The 17588-nt window shown below is 46.7% G+C and overlaps 1 protein-coding gene across 3 annotated transcripts in view; it reads left to right on the forward strand.

Moving 5' to 3' along the window:
- Nucleotides 1-17588, forward strand: part of faf (ubiquitin carboxyl-terminal hydrolase-like faf) — a 241639-nt gene that overhangs the window by 61905 nt on the left and 162146 nt on the right. For all 3 annotated transcript variants that reach the window (XM_084595526.1, XM_084595528.1, XM_084595527.1), the window contains 2 exons: nt 9274-9414; nt 10357-10477. In XM_084595526.1, the coding sequence (XP_084451652.1) occupies nt 9274-9414; nt 10357-10477 (262 nt within the window). The remainder of the gene's footprint in view (nt 1-9273; nt 9415-10356; nt 10478-17588) is intronic.

Consider the following 17588-nt stretch of genomic DNA (forward strand, 5'->3'; position numbering starts at 1 on the left):
CATGTTCATATTCGAAAAACTGCTACAGTTTAATTTTGTCACTATCAACACCACATTGAAGAGTTTTTCAAATTAAGCAATTTTTTAAGAATCCCTAGCAGATTTACAATGTTTTCAATATAAAGCTATTTCAGAATTACAAATTTCAGTGTAGCGTTATTTCAGAATAATGTACATATCTTATTTTTCTTCTATAATGTAGGAGCATCAGTACAGTAAAAGCTTGTTAATTCGAACTTCACGGGACTGGGGAAAAAGTTCGAATTATCCGATGTTTGAATTATCGAATGTCCTCGAAAAAACTGACAAGAACCATTTGCATTACGGTAAATTTACCGTATTTACTCGCGTAAAGAACTCCCTCACATAATGAACCCACCCACCCACGATTTTTACCTAAGAACTTGAAAACAAAAAAAAAAAGACGTAAGCCGTTAGTGCGTCCCTCTGTTTCGCACCATCATGGTCCACAACGCATTTCTTGGCTATGCGTTAAGATGCTGCGCAGCGATAACATAGAGATGTGTTTACCTTTTGACTTGGCTCTAGCAAGGGGAGAAGCGAACTTGGCAGAGTGCCAGTGCTTGTCTGGTTGTGCAAGCCTCCTTTTCAGTAGGTTTGCTTTATCATGCTATAGGGGATTGGGGCAGGCGCCGGCTGTCTACTGCCACGCGCGATAGCAGCAAACGCCTTTTGAAGCGGACAACGATGCTAAAAGCAAACGTCATGACCGCGGCCGACCGCATGCTCTCTTTGACAGCCAATGGATGGAAGGATGAACGACTCGCAAAAAAAGAAAAAAGAACCTCGCGTACCCGGGGCGCCCATCCGAAGTCATAGCCTTTCATGGGCGTTTGCTGGGACCGTGCCGACAGTGCTTATTCGTATTTCTGAATTAGCAGGGCTCGAATTAACGAGTATTTGTGAGTTTCGGAGGCTGCGTGGAAAACAGAGCAAGCAACCGCGGCCGCCAACCCTTACCTTCCGGCGCCGCCGCCGTGCCAGTCATGACGCCATTTAGGCTTTACCCACTCTTCCATGGTTCTATCTGGTTTCATCTTCTGTCCCTGGTTTGGACGCACGCAGGTTTTTTTTTTTTTGCCATGTGCTGTGCGCTAAGCCGCTCATACGCGGCAGCGCGTAATTCGAATGATCCATTGCAGAACTTACCCGCGTTCGAATTAGCAGGTTTTTTTTTACACAGTTCTCTATGGAGCTTGGCTGGACCAAGTAGTGTAGTTCGAATTATCCAAAAATTCGAATTATCGAAGTTTGAATTCTCGATCTTTCAATGTATTACGAATTCAGATAAAATTAACACCGTCGCAGCTCGCAACTCTCGCGTGAAAAAGAAACCATCGTTTGTGTGAATGGTCTGTGGGCTGTAGCTGTCATCATTAGCATGTCTAGGGCCAGCTCCTAGTGTGACCACAAAGCCGACGATGATTGCAGCCAGTGAAGGTGCCGGAAGATACGAAAGCCGCTTTCACTGCAAGAAATCGACGCAAGGAAAAAACCGATCGGCCTTGCTGCATCGACCGTTGTGATCATTTTCAAGGCAAGGACCGAGACAACATTTTCAAACGTTAGGGAATACTAAAGATGAGGCCATATCGAACTTTGATGTTTTTTTTTCGCACATGGACAAAGTCTGTATGCACGTGATTAGGTGTTGCGCAAAGTGGAAGGTGTATTGTGCTGTAGTGGTGTAATGTAGTGTGGGGTCGTGTTTGCTGCACGCAACAGAAGAAAATAACTGATTCTTCAAATAAAGCAGCTTTGAAGTTAGTGCAACATTTTCATTTGATTTCTTGCTTGTCTACACACGTATCTACTGCCCAGGTATGTCATTTTCATACCGAGAGTTGACCACTTGCTTATAATTGAATATTTTTCAATACAACGGTATTTCAAAATAATGAACAGTTTTTTTTTTTTTGGTCCTGCGGGATTCGTGATATTGAGATTTGACTGTATTCAATACTGTTGAACCCCACTATAGCAAACTGATATAGTAAAGTAGAACTGAAGTCCCAGTTCATCTTCCTTCTTTATAGTAAAGGCGTTTTTGTAAAAATCTGTTATAGTAAAGTGCACCTGGCCGCTGCGATGACTCCCACGATATGAGATTGCCACCCGCGCACTACCTAGAATCGCGAGGCAAAGATCCTTTGTATTTGGAAACAGAAAAATAACACCGAGTGTTTGTTTAAGTGGCTTTACCACTAGGCTTAAGAGCATTCAGGAGAAGCCTACTTTACGGAGGCCTTGGAGCTGTGAGAGAAAGCACGCAGCGCGTAGGAAAAAAAAGTAAAGCTGTCTACAAACATGGAAAGGAGTAGTGGAGATTGTTGGGCCATTTGGTGGATCAACATATTCAAGAAAACTGCGCAGAATGCAACAGGACACTTGTCCCTTTGTGTCCTGTCTCATTCTGCGCAGTTTTCTTGAATATGAGAATGGAAAGGAGGCAGCGTGGTCGGTGAGAAAGTAGAATTGCAGCAAGAAATAGGGAAGAAACATGCAAACATTCACTGCAATGTGCAGCGTGAAGCATGAGGCAGTGGAGGCAAAAAGTGGGAGTGTAAAGTTCTATTCACGCTTGCGACTAGATGAGGTCGCGCGACCAGAGGAGAGGAGCTCGCCACTACCGATGTTCACACTTGCGACTGTCGCCTTCTCGTTCTGTTCTGGTTCTGAACGGGTTGGGGGTAGGAGAGCGTCAGTAGCAGCCACTTGCCAGACAGTTCAGCTTTTTCAGGCGAGCCCGTGCACATGCCGCGCTCTCGTGTTTCCAGGAGAACGCCGACGACAAATAGATGGTGTCAATATAAAATGTTGCGCCTGTGTGAAAAACACATTTCTCGAAAGTTCATTGTACTTACCGGATAGTTCGAATATCTTTCCAATCTCCTCCCAGGCCATATCCTTCTCCCTGCCTTTGAATTCCGGGTGCCGTTTGTTGAAAAGGTAGGGGTATTCTTTAATTGCATTGAGAAGGTGCTCGATCGAGTACTCCGGGACCTCACTGATTGGTGAAATGGTTTGCGACTAGTAGTCGCGCGACTGGAAATTCGAGCAGGGCCCGATCGGCCCGCGGCACTCGCTTTTCGACCGATGCGACCATTTGCGACTGTCGCTTTTCGACCAAAACGGTCGCGAGACCGCTGCTAGTCGCAAGTGTGAACGGGCCTTAAGCGAGTGTGGTCTTACTGAACTTGCCTGCCATGCGCATTTATCATTTATTGCCTGTTAAAAGACAGAAGCGGCAAAAAATCACACCACGTTCTCAAGGCTTTGGTTTTCACATGAAATCGAACTTGGTCATATCGTAGCCACATTGTCCTCATGCTTAAGGGGTACTTCCACAAGATGTAAAAAATTTTTATAACAAGAAAATTGCATGGAGAGATGATAAAAGTGAGATGGAAGGTATTTCACAGTTTTGTTTTTTTATTAAGCAACAAAACGTGTTCAGTAAGTGCCTATTTAACTACCAGACAGCATCTTCAGGACCATGTCATCACCAGCAACTGATATGGTAAAAACCCTGATATAGTAAATATTTTTGCTCGTCCCAGTGACTTTACTATAAAGGGGTTCTACTGTCTTTCTGAATATTTGAAAATTACTAAATACACCAAAAATTTATTCACCGTAGTTTCCCTGGATTCAGGGCTGCAACAGCAGTGCCAATTGTGCCATTTTGGTACAGCTCCATATTTCTGCGCCAAGCTGCGCCATAAGCGTGAAATTTGTTAAATTTGCTCCACGCTGCGTCAAAATGCCCTGAGAAGCCGCAAAAATTTGCCATACTCTGGGACAAGTTTCTGCACCCGTGATATAGCCGGCCACAACATATCAATCGCGCGTCAGTGGCATTTTAATTAGCTTTATTTTGAGATGGCGCCACGCTGTTTAAACGCCTACTCATAGTTTTCTCTTACATCTACGTGCTTTCTCCACTCTTTAAGTACGCTGGACTGTTGCGGTTTGAGGATGCTTTACCGCACGGGTCATAGCTCGTGGGGTACGCGAAGCTTCTTCATAATGCAAAGGGGCCGTTTGTAATGATTGGCACCACTGCTACTGTGTCGCACTGCGAAAAGAGTCGTTGTGGCACTTGTGATTATGGAGCAATACTTCAACACTGTGTTAAGGCGAAAGCCTTTAATGCCTCATGTGGTGTCCGGCGTCCTGTCCTGTCCCATCTATCAATCATCCTGACAGCCACGCCGGGCACCGAGACACGTGTCTTACTTCTCCTTCTCTATGAAAGAGCACTGAACAAGAGGAGAGGGCGGGAAGCCTCAGTTCGGAGGTCGAGCCAACGTTTCGACTAGTGGACTTGTCTTCGTCTGGGCGAAGGCAAGTCCACTGTCGAAACGTTGGCTCGACCTGCGAAGTGAGGCTTCCCCTCTCTATACTTGTTCAGGGATCTTTCATATCGTGTAAGCCATCTCCTTCCTCTCGTTCTACCTGGATTCTCCTTGTCTAGCATCATGCCAGTGCTGTTGCCACGGAGACCGCCACTGCTAGTTAGTGGTAGATAGTGATCGATAATGCTAGTTAGGGGTAGTTAGGGATAGTGACAGTGATGATGGTAATGACAGCGATGACTATGACGTCATCACCTGGTGACGTCATGACAAATCGTGATGTCGCTGGCTCTCTCGTCCACTCACCGGTGCGCCGGCATCTAGCGCGCTAGCACCACTTACCCGTTTCCGGCTGACCCCGCCGGGCGTTTGATCCAGGTGTCCGTTCAGTGCCTTTCATTTGGGGCTTCCTCGAACGCCACACCGCATCGTGTACGGAAGGAGACGCAATATAGCAGGTATCAGCAGTGTTTCAAATTGGTTCACAGGAAAGAAAAGGCGCAGTATCTGTCACAAACTTTAGCCAGTAGCCAAGTAACTATACTTCGTCTCACAAGATGTTTGCAGCACTGTGATAGGCTGAGGCACCACGATCCAGTCAGGATCACTAGCACTACAAAATAAGCAATTGTGCTCCTACGTGCCTCTCGCCTCCTAAATTGGCGGGAGTGATATTAGGAGCACAATTCTCTATTATAGTGCGCAGGGGTGAGAGGCACTTAGGAGCACAATTGCAAGGGCTCCTCTGCCTTTCGCAGTGCTGCAGATACCTTGTGAGACGAAGTATAGTAGCCATTAGTCACAACTCCCGCGGTCTCGCACCTCGCATGCCAGGCGTCTGTGCGGCGCCTATCATTTGGAGCTTCCTCAAACGCGCACCATACAGCATACAGAAGCAGACATAGTACAGAAGGCATCAGAGGCATTTTAAATTGGTTTACATGAAAGAAAAGGCGCAGTATCTGTCATGATTCTCTGTGGACGCCTTAAACGAGTAGTTCGTTAGTCAGTCAATTAGTTATTTAGGTATTTATTACAGTTAGTTATTTGTAATTGATAATAGGTAATTAGTAAACTATCTAATAACCTAACTACCATGCTACTCATTACTACTCAACCAATTAACCCGTTCACTACCTTTCAATTAGAGACTGTTTACACCTGCAGACAGCCTCTGCCGACAGCCCTTGCTGACAACAATGAGGCTTTAAAGGCCCACTTTCCACCCTCCGGTCGAAAATATTTTCTTCCTCAGTGACTGTGAGACTTTGCCCGTGGAACGCAAGGCCGCAAAATGTTTTTGAAAAGAGTAACTAATAACGTAGTTACAGCCACCGCAATCACCCGATTCTATCGTGCTTCTCTCCTTCCGTTCCCTTGCAAAGTTTTTCACTTTTCTGTCCGGTCGTCTAGCCTCTGCAAGACAAATTCCTCTTCCTCTTCTGCGTTTGGCGGGAGGTGGGGCGTGGCACTCGGCATGCGCGAAAAAGAAAAAAAAAAAAAAGCGGTTGAGGGAGCACGTGCCGCTGGATTCAGTCTGGCCGTGGCGAGGGAAAAGCTCGCACCGAGCGGTAGACATCCATCCTTCACCTTCAGACAGCGAGACAGACCAATGGACATAATTCTCGACAAATACGTCATAGCTGCGGCTTGACGGGCCAGCGCAGGGAATGGGAAAGCTGGCTTCTCGAAGGAGAGCATGAGAGAGCTTTGATTTGTATTTTCGTTGCTTTGCGGCGCACGTGTCACTGTAGCATTTTGCACTGCCTATCTCCGGTACCTGATCGAAACACTGGGCTCCTTCGCTTAGAAGGTCCTTCCCTGGACAGTGGCCCTTTAAAGGCTTTTGCCTTAGTAATAATTGGGTCACAGGAAAGGAAAGGCGTCCTTAACCGAGCCTTAAGGAAAAGGAGGAAGGTGGGAGTGAAAGAAAAAAGAAGTGCCATAGTGAAGGGCTTCGAACCACCACACAATAGCGTCTCTCGTCTCATCGCAGTTTAGTTGTCCAAAGTGCCCCCTAGTATTTTTTAAACGCTGCATGCTTTTATTGGATGTATCTCTAGGTTTTTATACGGCTCATGAAAGTTTCCAATTTCTTGTTGGGCCATTCATGTACAGCAAGGTTTTTTTTTTATGCTGTCCCATCGATAGAATCACTTTCCCATCATCAGATAGTGTAGGAGGTGCGTCAGTTATGTCTTCTGTGTTAGTGTTAAAGTGGTACATGGGTAATTTATTTCAGGCGTCAGCAGGTCGGGAAACACGCAGTAGCATTGATTCCATAAGGACCAAGACTTGCAAAAGTAACATTTATGGATGCTGAAATGTCAAAATACTTTTATAAAGTCTGCTCTGTGCACAAAGTATATAACCTAATATCCCAAGTCATTTCCTACCTCTCCTTATTCAAAATATTGTGTCTAAAACCACTGAGTCATTGCCAGCCCATAGAAAGCGGGAATCACAAGCTGAAAACACACTCACTCATCAGTTTTCTTTGCTTACGACTTGCTTTCTTGTCTGCTTTTGGCTTTTGCCTTTTCGCCTTTTGGTTGCTGTTTTTCTTTTTTGCCTGTTTTTCTGTGTCTGCTTTTGAATCAACATTTTGTTATTGTACCGGGCTTGCTTTCGGGCACAGGCTGATTGCAATCACGACTTCGAATTGAGTTCTCCTGGAGCTGCCCTCGCATGACACATACTGAATTTTGCAGAGAGTAAAACATTTTTTTTATCGGTCTTGTGAGCAAGATAAGGTCCCGTGATTAAGATTTTCAAACCGTGCTAGATGGGGAAAAAAAAGTTTTTTTCATTTTTTTTTAGTCCCTTAATGATAAACAATTAACCTGCTCGGTTTTATGGCTTACATTCTTTTTTTTTTTTTTTTTGTGAGATAGCATGGCCTTACAGTACAAACCGTTTATTTACAAAAGTAGGTATACGCAGCAGTGGTGATAGGTGGCTCTTGCTAGATTTCCTTTGGATTACATTCATACGGTCCAATATTCACATCTTTAAATTTTTTGTACCCAAAGTAAGGTTTCTTGTTCCCTGTTTAACGGCAACAAAATTTGAATGTATTTTTTACTTTTGAGCTGCTCTAAATATGGATTTTACTGCTCCAATTATAAAATTTTGCAACTACAAAAATTGTTACAAATCCTATTTGAGCTGTTGCAACCCTGCCCACACTGCATGCCTTGCTGCAAAGCGTGACTGCGTGGACTATACAGTGAAGCATCCTCGATATGTGACGGGGCAGTTTTGTTAAGACTGCAGGGGGATGCTCTCTTTTGTGAAAAGGGACCTCCACACAATGTGTGCAAAGTGAAGCAAATGACAAACCGGAAAAAAAAAAAGAAAAAGTCGTTCTTACTTCGGTTTCATCTGAAATGAGAAGTGCAGACATCCATCATGCAGATGTTCATCAGATAAAATTACTGTGATGCAAATGGTTCTCAATAGTTTTCTCAGGCCCATTTGATAATTCGACCTTTTTGTTAATTCATGCATTTCTTTTTGGTACCTTGAAGGCTGAATTAATAAGAAGTTATTGTGTTTATACTCTGTTTTATACATCAAGTGCAACACTGGCAAAGAAAGCTACAGCTCTTTTTTGCGCTCTCAGCATCCGCGATGAAAAATAATGCCTGCTCTTGACGAGAGGAAACAATAGTTTTGTCTGCAAGCTTAATACATCTTACATTTGTCATCAACTTCATAAAGAGCACCTTTTTTAGGGAGAAAAGATTGAATTCGGTGAATTTGTATGTTTTTTTATGTCGTTTTCGTTCGTGTCGCATTTTCGCTGCCCCGCAACCTTACCAGCTGTGCCACTAGATGGGCGCTGGCTGTGCCTTCTGCACTGCGCATCTTTTTTCGAGAAAATGGTTCTTCGGTGCGCATTTTTTCTATAAGATCCGCACTGCGAAGATGTCTAGACATGCGAAGCAAGTTATTGCAAACGTGTATGCTCGTAATAGAGCTTGTTTCCGCAGGAGCCACTCGGCCACGAAACGAGCGCATAGTGATACGCCTCCTTTTTTTTTTCTTGCAGACTACTTGAGTAGCTTTCGCTGCGTTGCACCTGATGTATGAAACAGAGTATAGTAACAATCTGCCCATCGTGCACACAAAACAGGTATACAGAAACCTGCATAAAAATAATTGATACTGGAGTTTTCAGTAGGGTGTACATTTTAGTGCAATTCTAGTTTAATTTTATTTTCAAATACCATGTGAATTCTGAAATAAACAAGATGAACAGTGTTTGCTATTTTTTTTTTTCACTGATCAGATATACGAATTTGATTTAATATTCGAACGCATTTTTTCCCCATATTCATATTTCATTCGTACTCGGAAATTTCAATATTTGCACAACCCTAGTCACAACAGATAAGACATCTCTGTGGCAGGTGGGTTTGAGGTCCCTCTGATGACGGCACTGGCTTCTTTTGTGGCATTTCCTGTGGGTTGTGCTTTGCAGGAAAGCCCACGCTGGCATACTTTTTCTAAAGAACTGTCCATGGTTCTAGTCAATAACAGAGTATTCAGTGATCTTCATATTTCCATGCGATTACAGAGGCAGCATAGTAGTTTGAAGTAGGTGAAACAAATGTGAGCGGGAGAGCATGCATGAGTGCATGTGTTTTCTTGGAGAAGCTGAGGGCCTCCTCCTAACCGGGTGTGAAAATGCCTTCTTTCGAGTGCCCGCTTCTATTCTTCACAGCCTTGTAGCCCAGGCCCCCTTCTTCAGTTCTATGAATGTGGGAGTCTGCGGTGGAGATCTCTCTCACAGCCACCATATTCTGCCTGCTTCCTACATTGTAGATGACCATAGCAGGTTGGCACGTGCCGATGGTGATCTGGTGCGTGCGTGTGCATTGGTGTGCAGGTGCTGTCGGCCAAGTTGAGCCAGTTGAATTCCCAGCTGCCCTCGTCCCCAGAGTCCAGCTCCGACAGCTCTGTGGGCTCCCCGCAGCACCAGTACGATGGACCGCATGCCGCAGATGCTGAGGCCTGCCTGCCCGGAGTGGTTTGTGGCCATTTCTGCTCTTACGGCGGCATCTCTGCTTCCTACCGCGCGCAGTGCTCTGCTGTCTTCTGCATTTGACTGGCTTATTTAGAAAAGTTTTTGTGCAGTAAGGGCTGGACCATTGGATCCTACATATCACGCACTAGGCGCCATGTTACCACCTGTATTATTTGGGAACTGATTTATCAGTAACAGTTGCCTAGCTTCTTTTAAATCAGTTTGACGCTCCACTGTTGACTTTAACTTTGCTTCTGTGAAGTGAGCAGGGCAGTGGATTCACAGGCAAAAATAACCTGTTAAGCAAAGGAGCATCCATGCAACTTGACCCTCCTTGATGTTGATCAGGTCATGGGGCTTTTTGGCCTGTCAGGTGGGGCTGCCTTGTCATCAAATCTACTGCTCATCTCATTTCAGAAGCAGGATGAGAAGCATTGCAGTGTGGTACCGCTCAGCTGGCAAGCTTAATGAATGGCTGTACGATCATTGTATTGCAAGCAGCACTGTTCAGGACCGGCATTACTGCAAAAACATGGATGCGAAATTTTGAGGGTAATTAGATGTTATGTTGTAGCCTAATTTTTTAATTGAGGAATGGTTAATGTGAACTTTGGGGACATTGGGGCCGAGAACTAAGCCAGCATGGGTAGAATTGGCAGAGTCTTTGCACTACACTCGGGAGGCACTGCGTTTAAAACTTGGTGCTCCAGTTAACCTGCTAATAATAATAAGCTTGCGCCTCGTGTGCCCTGCCTTTTTAAATTAGTCTTTTCCCGCTGTTAAGTTTTCTCCATGCCTTGGGCCAAACAAGCTGAACAAACCCACCTTAAGATCAAGGTTTCTGGCACATAGTCACAGGGAAACGCACCATGTAATTTACACCTGAGGCCACCTTGTTCTTTCGTTGATTGTAGCCAGTGATTGTGGTGTGGCACTGCATTGCAGCTAATGTCGAAACAGCCCCGGTACAGCCAGTTCCTGTTCAAGCTTGCCGACCTGGGCAGCGCCCTGCCCATGCCTGAGCTGAGGGACAGCGCTCTGGGGCTCCTCAAGATATTGCCCGCTGGTGAGTCTCAGTGGGCCACAGCATCCTATACCGACAGAGTGGCAGGGGTGCTTTGGCGTTTGGACACGCCTGCATAATTGGTAGAGTCGCATGGCATGTCTGTAGTTTTGTACCGATAACAGGACTGCAATGATTCAGTCTGCCTAGGTGCACCCGTGTAATAGACATGCTTAGCAGAGCATATTAGTGCCTCCTTACTGCTCGGACGATGAGCGGCAGACCAAATGCTCACATGGGAGCGCGCAAGTGTACTAGCACCTCCATTCTGCTTGTATGCGGTCCTAGCGGAGCGGCCCAGTTAGTGCGTCACACACGGGACGGTCACATGTTGCGCACAAAAATGAGAAACGCCTGCTGAAAAATAGCTCATACCTCTCGCTTCTATAAGCTCGTTAATTTGAACTTCCTAGGACAGGGAAAAATGTTTGAATTATCCGGTGAAGGGCCTCGAAAAATACTGACAAGAACCTGGTAAATTTACCGTACGTGTAATGCCCCGTTTGCATAATGAACTCCTCCCTACTTTGCTGCTGAAGATATAAAAAAAGTGAGCGTATCCCTTCATCTTGCGCCGTTGCAGACCACAGCGCATTTCTTGGTAGGGTGCCAAGATTGCTGCTCAGTGATAGCATTTACGGTGTGTCTATTTTTTGACGTTAGCTCTAACTGTGGGTGGGGGGAGGGGGTGGGGATTGGCAGATTGCCAGCGGCTTTGACTCCTCTCCAGCACTCATCTTTTATGGTGCGACACTGCAGCGGCAGTGTGGGCCTTTAACAAGCAGCCTGCGTCGCCTGTGAGGCTTCACCCGACACCCTCTCAATACTTTCTTAATAGAGTGGGTGTTACTTTACCACATGATGCACTGAACGGCACTGGACGAGCGCACATTGTGGGAGCAGTGGAAATCCACTATGACCTTCCGAAATGCGGGGCCGCTGCGATCTGATGTGCTGTCTGATGCGCGACCAGTGACCACTTGCTGCGGGCTGGCGCAGACGGCGCGAAGCTCATAAAAGCGATACTCAAACTATGTAGTTAGCTTTTAAGGTGGTGTTAGATGAGGCCGTTTGTGTATCGACACATGACATTGTGTGCATGTCATAGGCACACAGTCAACTGCGCAACATGTACTTCAGGTTTGAGGAGTGCTATTTTAACAATCGTTTACAGTGTCATGCAATCGTATCCGGATATGGCCTAACCGGTGCAAGATAGCCTTACCTGGACATCGGCTGGGACTGCACCGTCAGAAATACTTGCCTGATTTCTAAATTTACGGAGATCGAATAAACGAGCATATAGTTGCAAGTCTCAAAAGTTACGCAGAACAAACAGCTGCCACGTCTGCTGCCAACTCTCTACCGTCCGGGCTGTCGGTGCTACACTGGTTGTGGGTTAGGTTTACGCACTCTGTTATGGTTCTGCCTGGTTTTATTTTCTGTCCCCGTTTTGGACATGCGCAGCCTCGTAAATATTGTCAATATGGGCGTGATAGCATGGCAGTATGCCGCCCTATTGCGGGAACATTTTTTTGGCTATTTGTTCTGGGCGCCGGGCAGCCTCCATGCAGCGCCAGGTAGTTTGAATTATCAGTAGTGGAACCGACTCGGGCTATTTAATAAGCTTTTGTTTTTACACATACCAGTATGGACCTTAGCCGAACCAAGTACAGTAGAACCTCGTTGATACGTTCCCGATTCGTACAATTTCCCGGTTCATACGATCAAAATCGAGATCACGGAAAAATGCCTCATAGAGTTACATGTATTTGTTTCCCGGTGTATACGTTCCCGATTGCCCGATTTCCCGGTAAATACGTTCAGGCTTTAGCGAAACAATACGTTTTGCGACGAAAAGAAGAAAACGATTTGGCTGAGAGCTGGCACACACGACTTGCATGAGCAATGCGTAAATCGCCGCTGTGGCGGTTTCTTCGCAGTGCTCTGCTCTGCGGGGTCGCATGTCAATGGCGCTGCCCCACCATGGAGGAGGGAGCGCGCAGCAATATCCGCGAAGCCTAGCCATAAAAAATAAAGGGAGCGAGTCGGCCCCTACGTGTTAGACCACGTGATAGCGTGCGGTGATATCTACTACCGCGCGGATACGCGAGTCGACGCCGTGCGGGTAGCGCGGGGTCCGCCGCGTGCGCAGCACCCAGCAGCCCACACAGCAGACCACGGTGCAGCAGACAGCCGCTCGCCCGCGCCTTGGCAGACGCGCGCACTAAAATGCACCGACATCAAAACATAGGGTCTAACTAGGAGAGCGAAAAAAAGGGGGAGGGAGCGGCTTGCGAAGGCTGGCCGCGTGACGTCATGCTTCCTCCTAGCTTTTCCTTTCTCCATGTGCCCCACCTACTCCTCCCGTCCCTCCGATTCCTAGCAGTTAGTACGTTCACTGTATGTAGCAAACAGAAAGCGCTTGAGATATCACTTGGTTTCCGCGAGTCAAGCGAGCACCACTCTGATTGCTTTTATAGCCGGTAAACAGCGCCACAAGCTCTGGTTGCGTAATCAGGACGCACCAGCCTGTCAAAATTTTTATCTCCTAATCCACGCCAGGTTTGACTATGCAGCTTTGTTTTGGCCGACGCGGGTTTATTTTGATGATTGCCTACTCTTAAAACTCCCAGACACTATCATCATCAGTTCCCACCACCCTGCGGTCGGACGAATAGCTACTGGTTCTCATTTCCACCTTCCTGCTTCGTTTGCTGGCTGCCATGGCGTCTCGTAAGCGTAAGCCGTTGTCCTTGAAGGAGAAGTTGAACATCTTGGCAGTCGTCGAAGCAAATCCGCAAAAGAAGTGAATCGACATTGCAAATGACCTCGGACTGCCAGCATCAACTGTCAACACGATCGTGTCGAAGCGGAAGGAGATCGAAGGCAGCACGTTGGTGTTCGGCGCAGGGACAAAACAGGCCCGTGGAGCCAGGCATGGGGAGCTGGAAGAAGCACTTCTGAAGTGGTTCAAACAAGCGAGGGCGTTCGGTGTCAACTTTGACGGAAGTATTCTTTGCGAGAAAGCAATGGAAATTGCAGATGTGCTTGAGATTGATGACTTCACCGCCTCAAATGGCTGGATTAGCCGCTTTCGTGCTCGATATGCCATCGCGTATCGGCAAGTGAATGGCGAAGCTGGAAGTGTTAACCCAGTTGACATCGAAAACTGGATTTCGTTGCTGCCCGGAATTTTGAATGCACACGATCCACGAGACGTGTAAAACGCCGATGAACTGGGACTGTTCTTCAAGGTACAACCGAACAAAATGCTGTGCCTGAAAGGCGACGATTGTCACGGCGGCAAAGTAAGCAAAGACTGCGTGAATGCTGCAATGAAGATGGGAGCAATATGCTCAAGCCTTGGGTAATTGGTAAACCCAAGAACCCGCGCTGTTTGCGCAATATCGCACATTTGCCTTGCGTTTATAAAAATAACACAAAGGCGTGGGTGATGTGCAGCATTTTTGAAGTGTTCCTTCGGTACCTCGACGGACGACTCGGATCGAGAGGACGGAACGGGCTGCTGTTTCTAGACAATTGCGTGGCCCACCTGAAGGACTTTTCTTTTCTTAGAAACGTCCGCATCATTTTTCTTCCGAGCAACACAACGAGTCATTTACAGCCCTTAGACGCTGGGATTATAAAAAATGCGAAGCACTTGTATAGAAAGTGCATTGTGCGATGATTCCTGGCTCGTGTTTCACGACAGCAGGACCCGGGAAAGTTGTCGTTGCTAGGCGCAATGCACTACTTCATCAGTTTGTGGGAAAGCGTTACGAGTGAAACTGTGCGTAACTGCTTTCACAAGTGCGGTTTTCGGCATGTGCCAGGGGCCGAGGAGACCCAGGAGCCCAGCGGCGACTATGCAGAGATCGACGAAGAGTTTCGGTCAACCGGTGCCGATGGCTTGTTTGTAGAGTTTGTTGCCGTCGACAACGTGCTGACCTGTGAGCCGCAAAGCGTAGCCGAAATTGTGGCCAAGGTACGAGGCGGCGAAGCGTTCGATAGCTACCAAGACGACGAAGAGGACATCTTGACTACTTTCGCCCAGGCCGCCGCCGGACTTGATGTGCTGCGGAGTTTTTTCCGCGACAAAAAGAACAGCGCTGCAGATAAAAACATGCGTGAGCTCGAAAAGCAGCTCTACCTTTCTAATGGTCGCACCCTTCATCAGCGAACGCTGGTCGACTACTTTAAGCAGTGAAAATGGAAATAAATGCCCTTGCATATCGTTCTCGAGTCTTGATTTTCGGAAATCAAAGTGAGTTTGGATCATACGTTTTCCCGGATCATACGTTTTTTTCTCGCATTTCAACAAAAACGTATCAACGAGGTTTTATTGTACAGTCGAACCCGGATATATCGAACTCGAAGGGGATCGCGAAATAGTTCGATATATCGATAATTCGATATACAGAAATCGCCTTGAGAAGCCACTTGCGATCGTGAAAAATGATATGGTATTTGTCGCGTAGTCAACCCACTCGCATAATGAACCCACTCCCCATTTTTGCCCCCGAGAATTTAAAAAAAAAAGCAGCAACAAAAAAGCGTTCGGTGGCACGTTCCTCCGTTTCGACCGTCGCATCCACAGCTCATTTAGTGGCAGCGTGCCAGTGCTACGCAGTAATAACGCCACGATGTGTTTATCTTTTAACTACACTTTTCGTAGATCCTGTGGTGGCAGGAAGCGAACTTGGCAGAGTGCCCGCGTGATGGCTTGATTGCACAAGCCATGGTTCAATTTATCATGCCGCGCTTGGGGTGGGGTGGGCGTAGTCCACTGCTATAAAATCATTGCCAAGCGTGACAGCTGCAAATGCCGTTTGGAGCAAACAATGCTAAAAGCCGGTGGCATGACCGCAGCCGACCGTGTGCTTTCGTTGATTCATAGATGCAAGAATAAATGACTCGCAAAAAAAAAAAAAAAAAAAAAAAAAATGAAAAGCTGCTGCTTCCTAACGTCCGCAGCCGTCATAGCTTACGCTGTGCTGCATGTTCAGCCTGACAAGAACAACTCGCAAAAGAAAAAGAAATTGTCGCTTCTTAACCTCCGCAGCCGCCATAACATACATTAAGCCCGACGGCAAGAATAAACGACTCTTGCAAAAAAAAAAAAAAAAAAAAAATAGATCTGCCGTTTTTCAGCTTACGTGCGTTCAGCACGATGATATGTGACACTCATCGCACGCCAGCCGTCGCGTGCAGAGCGTTCACAACACACACTGGAGAAGCGTCTGCCACGGGCTGAGCTGGCTTGTCCGTGCATGCATACTGCGTGCTGCTGCGAACGAGACCGGGAAAGAGAGAGGAAGGGGAGAGATAAAGTTCAGCAGAAGAGTGGGCACACCCTTGTTTTTCCCCTCTCCCGAACACCATGGCTGCATTGGTTCCCTCTCGTTCCTTCACACGACTTGCAAACGTCACGTGCTAGCACGGCATCGATTACTGCAGATGCGTGCTCGGCGCTGCCCTAGACCAGCCATCGCCGGGCTGTGTCCTCTCATTCCCTCCGCGCGTGGCTTGAAAACTTCACGCAGCAAACGGCCGAGGGTGATGCTATCGTCTTTGGGGGAGGTGCATAGTCCAATGCGTGGTGCGGAGTTGGATTTATCGAACGACCAGTGAAATTGAGTTCGATATACGACGCAGCTTTCCTATACTTTTACATGGGATTTTCAAGGGGGTATTCCATGAGTTCGATATAACCAAAATTCGAAATATCCGGGTTCGATATATCTGGGTTCGACTGTATTATAGTTTCAATTATCCAAAAGTTTGAATTATGGAGGTTTGAATTAACGAGCCTTCACTGTATACCAATATGCTGATGGCACGGCTCTAGTACTCTCACATTCTTCATATTAGCAAGCTTCAAACATTTTCCATGAAGACATAAGATATCTTCTTACCCCCATTTTTCCAATTGCTAAATGCAGCACCTTGTAAATCTGCTACTGATGTTTTTTTTGCTAATGCAAGCACGTGCTTCCTTCATAGTTCTAGTTCATTGCTCTTTCTGCTGCCCTAAACTTCCTTCTCTGTATTTTAAATCTGTTCAACTAAATATCCACTTTGTATTTTGTTTTGTTTCTTTATTTTTTGAGGTCACTATGTACAATGAAAGCTCGTTAATTCGAACCTCGATAATTCGAATTTTCGGATAATTCGAACTACACTACTTGGTCTGGCCAAGCTTCATAGAGATCTGTGTATAAAAAAGCCCGTTAGTTCGAACGCGAGTCGGTTCTGCTACGGACAATTCGAACTACGCGCTGCTGCGTCTAGGCGGCTTGGCGCACATCACATGGCAAAAAAAAAATAAAAAAAAGAAAAGGAAAAAAAAAAGTAAAGAAACATCTCCGCGATCGGTAGACATAATTAGAGGCTGCGCACGTCCAAAACGGGGACAGAAGATGAAACCAGGTAAAACCATGGAAGAGTGGGTAAAACTTAAATGGCACCATGACTGGCCTGGCGGCTGGCCGTCAGCGTTGGAGGGAGGGGACGGCGGCCGCGGCAAGGTCAGTGCATGGCCGCGCTGCGGCGGCTGCCTGCTCTCTCTTCTGCGCAACCTCCGTAGCTCGCAACTAAATACTCGTTAATTCCAACCCTGTTAATTTGGAAATAGGGATGAGTACTGTTGGCGCGGTTCCAGCCAACGCCCATAAAAGGCTGTGATCTTGGACGGACACTATGGGTTAAACTTCTTTTTTTTGTGATAGCCATCTATCTTTCCACCCATCAGTCGTCAACGGAAGCACGCACGCAAGTCAGCCGCGATCATGACGCTGGCTTTTAGCACCGTTCGTTCGTTCCAATAATTGGAGTGGCAGTATAGGGCGCCGCCCGCCCCAGCATGAGCGACCGTACTGAAAAGGAGACTTGCACAACCAGACAAGCGCTGGCACTTTGCCAAGCTCGCTTTCCTCCCTACTGCCGGAGCTAAAGTCAAAAGATAAACACGCCGTTATCACTGCGCAGCATCTTGGCGCACTGCCAAGAAATGTGTTGTGAACCATGATGGCGCGAAATGGAGGGACGCGCTAACGACCGACGCATTTATTATTATTTTTTTTTTCAGATTCGTAGGCACGAACGGGGCTGG

This window comes from Amblyomma maculatum, chromosome 2, assembly GCF_055883805.1.
Source record: "Amblyomma maculatum isolate TAMU_Amacu chromosome 2, ASM5588380v1, whole genome shotgun sequence".
NCBI lineage: Eukaryota > Metazoa > Arthropoda > Arachnida > Ixodida > Ixodidae > Amblyomma > Amblyomma maculatum.